At 38.8% G+C, this 5267-nt stretch overlaps 2 protein-coding genes across 3 annotated transcripts in view; one reads left to right on the top strand and one right to left on the bottom strand.

Annotated features, from left to right (window-relative positions):
• Window positions 1-1575, top strand: part of LOC107691496 (cilia- and flagella-associated protein 100-like) — an 11315-nt gene extending 9740 nt beyond the window's left edge. Inside the window, exon 14 of the mRNA XM_016490108.1 lies at window positions 1422-1575. Coding sequence (XP_016345594.1) covers window positions 1422-1535 — 114 coding nt within the window. The 3' untranslated portion in view covers window positions 1536-1575. The remainder of the gene's footprint in view (window positions 1-1421) is intronic.
• A 179-nt stretch (window positions 1576-1754) lies between these two features.
• The window catches only part of LOC107691486 (zinc finger protein ZXDC-like), a 7572-nt gene continuing 4059 nt past the window's right edge, over window positions 1755-5267 (bottom strand). Inside the window, exons 6-10 of one of the 2 annotated variants that reach the window (XM_016490093.1) lie at window positions 3866-4716; window positions 3456-3710; window positions 3279-3380; window positions 2677-2765; window positions 1755-2364 (exon numbers count right to left, since the gene is read on the bottom strand). In XM_016490093.1, coding sequence (XP_016345579.1) covers window positions 2679-2765; window positions 3279-3380; window positions 3456-3710; window positions 3866-4716 — 1295 coding nt within the window. In that variant the 3' untranslated portion in view covers window positions 1755-2364; window positions 2677-2678. Of the gene's footprint in view, window positions 2365-2676; window positions 2766-2949; window positions 3149-3278; window positions 3381-3455; window positions 3711-3865; window positions 4717-5267 lie in introns of those variants that run through there. The other variant, XM_016490094.1, reaches the window with a different exon arrangement.

The following is a 5267-nucleotide window of genomic DNA, read 5'->3' as shown; positions in this document are numbered from 1 at the left end:
TGTTTGTCATTTCTCCGATCACAAATGCAGACATGGTTTTATGTTTACGCGGCACGATGCAACGCAATGTGTAAAAAGACGGTATAAGTCATTATAATCCGTAATTATGTCCCCACTGGATGCAACAAATGCCATTTATAATGGGTTTTAATATTTTTGTCTCGTCGCTCCGGCCGGACAGGGCATCACAATATGGTAAGGGGTGCAACATTTCCGTCACACGCTTGAGGTATTCTGCCAATCACAACGCACTGGATAGCTGGCCAATCAGAGCACACCTCGCTTTTCAGACCGATGAGCTTTGTAAAAATCGACGCGTTTCAGAAAGGCGGGGCATAGAGGAGAAACAATAATGTACAGTATGTGGAAAATAATGTGTTTTTTGAACCTTAAACTGCATAAACACATTTCATTACACCAAATACACAAAATAATGTTATTTTTAGCAACATCATATGACCCCTTTAAATTACTTTAGTTGCAAGTCATGTCCAAATTTGTTACTCCCACATCCTTCAGTCCCTCTTTAGATATTTTTCCATCCATCTATTTTTATGTTTAATTTTGGGATATTGCATTAAAAAATGCTGGATGGAAACACCAAGATGTGAATGAATTCTAAAAACTGTATGTGCTCAATTGAGGCGAATACATTTTTTATCGAGTAACAAAACATGCGCATAAACTATGATGGATACACATTTACTAAATAAATTCCTCGATAGGCAACAAAAAATCACATGAATTTGCGCAATAGGATGGCATAATCTGACTAACTAGTGGACCGATCTCGTTGAGCAGCTTCTGAAGTTGTGACCAATTGTGGCCATTAACCAGCTTCAGAGAACCATGAACATGTAAATGTGTTTCCTAATTAGTAACTTATTATCTTAAAATCTCAGGGGGTACTTCAAGCAAATATATTGACAAAACGCTGTCAATATTTATATAATGCTGACAAAAACGCTGTCAGTATATATACATGTATATATGATGCTGACAAAAATGTGCATTTTAATGTGTTTGAAAGACAAAAGCTTTCCAAAGACATAGTAATACACGGTTAAATAACCCACTGAGTGATAGTTCAAATAAAAATGAACGTGTTGATCAGTAGTTGATGCAATATTGAAATGTTGAGAAAACAATTCTTGTAAATCAAGTGGTCAAATGCTGTGTGGCCTCTCAACTTTCTGTGTACTAAACGAGTATATTTACATATAATGTGTGACTTTTGGTACGACATCAGAGCAAGTCAGACAACACTCGGACAGATTTCGTCACTGGGGAAGAAGGTTAAACAATGTTTTCATAATACATCAAGCTCTTCTATCTCAAATGTTATCTTATAACATCTTTAAATGACTGATATTGCGTTTCAAACAAGTAGGAGTGAGAACAGGTCTTCTGCTTTCTTTTAGTCTGTCAAGAAGCTGATGCCACGCTCCCAGCCTCCTGTCCGCAAACGTGAGTCAAACCAAAACACTGAAGCTACAGACCGAGAAAATGAAGAGTTCCTGTATTTCTTAAGTTAAAATGAGCATGTTGATACTTGCTTGAATATAAATACAAATTTATTTCTGTAGATAATAGGTAACATCAAGTATATTTTCATTCCTTCTTTTAACAAGGTTTAATTTTTTTTTTTTTAAAGGATATGAATATAAATGAATGTATGAATCATGACCATGCAAAATCTTGTGAAACTCATAAAAGAAATATTTGCTGACACAAACTGGAGTCAAATGTTTGATTTAAATGTAAAATTTTATTCACCTGTCCTGAAGTAAACCAAACCTAATAAATACATTTCAACTGCATAATTTTATAAAAAGTAGAACAAACTTTTTTCCCACAAACATTGAACATAACTATATCTGCACTTTACAAAGCCATACAAAAATAGGCATCAAAACAACTGTTTCATAGTGGAGAATCAGGCAAATAAGTTAAGGTCAAATCAGACTAGATATAAACAGCTCATGACAAACAGTTACACTTTCAAAGACCAATCGTATTTATTTTGGTTAAGAGAAAGATCAATGATGAAGTCCACTGCTATTTATCTTTTGTGTGCTCACAAATCATTATACTGAAATATGTACTTTTGAAAAATCAAGCAAGTCACATGATCAAAATTGAACAGAAAACTAAATATGCTTTGATTTTGGGCAAATTAGCTTTCTGTATGGAACAGTACTATTCTGTCTTCATGTATTAAACAAGAATGCAGTGATTTGCTTAAACTAGATCATGATAAAACCAGTGGAGGCAATGAGAAAAAGTACAAGATCATCTGACAAAAAGATAATGAGAGAGACAGCCTGACATCAATGGTCTTTTAGAAGCACTTTCTGTTTTCACCATCACTCCAAGTCTTGTAAGTTGATGGTGCTCCCAGTGAATTGGGAATTATCAGATCCATTTTCATCTTCAGTCATGACTGTAGGTTCCTACAAGTGATAATATTTAGATTATTTTATAGGATACTGTATAGAACAGTAACAATTACCAAATTTTCAAAACCCAACAGGACAACTGTATGGCACACAATCTCGTAAAGGATACACGTATACATATATACATAAATACATATATATATATATATATATTCTCCAGCAAGGAAACAGCCATGTCAACAGCATGTAATGACATCTGTTAACTTTCTGTTTTCACCATCACTCCAAGTCTTGTAAGTTGATGGTGCTCCCAGTGAATTGGGAATTATCAGATCCATTTTCATCTTCAGTCATGACTGTAGGTTCCTACAAGTGATAATATTTAGATTATTTTATAGGATACTGTATAGAACAGTAACAATTACCAAATTTTCAAAACCCAACAGGACAACTGTATGGCACACAATCTCGTAAAGGATACACGTATACATATATACATAAATACATATATATATATATATATTCTCCAGCAAGGAAACAGCCATGTCAACAGTAATGACATGTAATGACATCTGTTAAATGTAATTTATAAACTATACTACGTAACGAGCAGCTAAAATGCCAACCAGCAGGGAATGCAGACCTCTACCTCCAGTTACCCGTATGCGAATACCATCTCGTGGCCCTTTTTGATTCCGCTCCCCTCTCTTTCCCACTTCACTTCATGTTCAATCGAACTACTGTCATATCTAAATATTAAAGGTAAATTATGCCAAAAATAAATCTTAAAAAGAAGAAAAAAAAACCTCCACTACACTCTACTACAAATAAAACAGGATACAAAGTGAGGCAATGATTATGAGGCTTGGTTGTATGAACCTGTAGGATGTTGACGGGCAGATCCACAGTGAGCTGAGAATGTGAACACGAGGTCTGTGAACTCAGCTGGAAAGCCAAGTCTCCATCAGCAGCAGGGTCATCCTACAACAAACACACTCAAAATCAATGTACTGAACTGAAGTGAGAACGCTTTCAAATTCTTTCCCATCATCTCACCTGCAGCAGCTGAATCTGTACAAATTGTGCGCCTGCCACCGGATCCCGAATGGGTAGCTCACTATTTCCTGTAGCAGCTCCTTCTCCAATATGAGCACCTGAATTAGTCGGCGGAGCAGAACTGGTGCCCTTTGACCCTTTAGTCTTTCTCTGGCCAGTCTCTGAGGCACATGTGGAAGAGCCTGGACCTTTCCGTTTTCTCCTCTTGGCGAGCTGAATGGCCCTGTAGTCTGTGCGTGCTGATCCACTGCTCTCCTAATGGAAGAACAACAGAACACATTTAGACTTTTGGGTTACCTTGTTTTAAAATTGCTGAAGAACAAACATTTAACCAAATAAAAAGAAAATCTAAAATTCTATTTTTCAGCTATCAGTTTCAGAAAGTTCAAGATCAACTCTTTATTACTAACCATAACGGGGCACGTGACCGAGGGCAACTCTGTTATTTTCTGTCCACTGTAGGATCCACTGTGGCTGGGGAACACAAACTGACACATCCCTTTATTGCCATCTGACTGAGCCATGACCTCCACCCTGTTTAACAAGGGCCCGACGGCTGTCTCACTGCCTGGCAGGTCAGCCTTTGCCTGCGGAGAGAGTAATTCCGGTACAGGGGTTGCCACCAGAGCCATGGAGGAGAGCGGGGCGGAGAGAGAAGGAACAAGAGAGGAACTGAGTGCTGGCTGAAGAGCTGATGTCAGTGAGGAAAGAGACTGAGAGAGCGATGAAGAAAGAGATGGCGTGAGAGTAGGTGGTGATTCTACAGTCAAGGGATTGCAGGAACTCAGAGTGTGGAGTTGTTCTGAAGATGCAGTACTTTGAATAGTCAGAGCAGTTATGACTGTTGGCACATCATCCAAATGCAATGTGGCATGAGGCAAAACCCCGCCACCTCCTCCAGCGCCCAATCCAGTGTCTAATACATGTACGCCCATATCTTGCCCAGCCGCTAAAATGAGAGGATCCACAGTTTTTGCTCCATTAAGGGCTGAGCCGACTGATGCTGGATCTATTGTGAGGATTCCGGTGTTGACCAGAGGCATGTCCATGGAGAAGGATCCTGCCCCAGTACTGCCTTCACTGCCTACAGAGACAGCGGTGGTCCCAGGACATGCAGGGATGCTGGAGAAGAGAGAAGACAAGTCCAGACTGCTGAGTTCTGCTCCTGCAGGTAATGATGGGGCACTGACAGCCTGTGAAGTGCTTGTCAGCTCACTGCTGGGGGTGAGAGTGGCTGTGTCGTCCAACTGACTTAACACATCTGCAGAAAGAGGAACAGAACATAATCAGCGTGACAGGACCTATATCAAGTGTGCTGATAAATACATATATGCAAAATTAAAACCCAGCACTAGATTTATAGTTGTCAAGAGAAATGACCAGAATGACTTTTTCCAGTAAGCTAACTACTAACCTTTCCTCCTCAAAACTGAAGACATACTAACCTGATTTTGTTCTACAAAACACAAAAAAGAGGTTCTGCAATATCCATTCTTCTTATTACTATACAACAAAAATGTGCAGTAATTTTTACTTTGTTCTATGTAAATGAACAGCATGGATATTCTACCAAACTTTTATGTTCCAAAGAAAAAATCTGTTTAAGGACAAGAGGGTAAGTAGTCACAATATTTTTTTTGGATGTACTAAAGCTCAATGCCTTGCTACATAATATACAGCTCGGAAGTGTGTGTGTGTGTGTGTGTGTGTGTGTGTGTGTGTGTGTGTGTGTGTGTGTGTGTGTGTACCTGGGCTGAGGTTGTGGTGTTTAAGCATGTGTGTCTTGAGACTGCTGCGCGATGAGAAGTGTTT

Source organism: Sinocyclocheilus anshuiensis, unplaced genomic scaffold, assembly GCF_001515605.1.
Source record: "Sinocyclocheilus anshuiensis isolate Anshui unplaced genomic scaffold, SAMN03320099.WGS_v1.1 scaffold634, whole genome shotgun sequence".
NCBI classification, from domain to species: domain Eukaryota; kingdom Metazoa; phylum Chordata; class Actinopteri; order Cypriniformes; family Cyprinidae; genus Sinocyclocheilus; species Sinocyclocheilus anshuiensis.
This window is presented reverse-complemented; position numbering and strand designations above follow the sequence as displayed.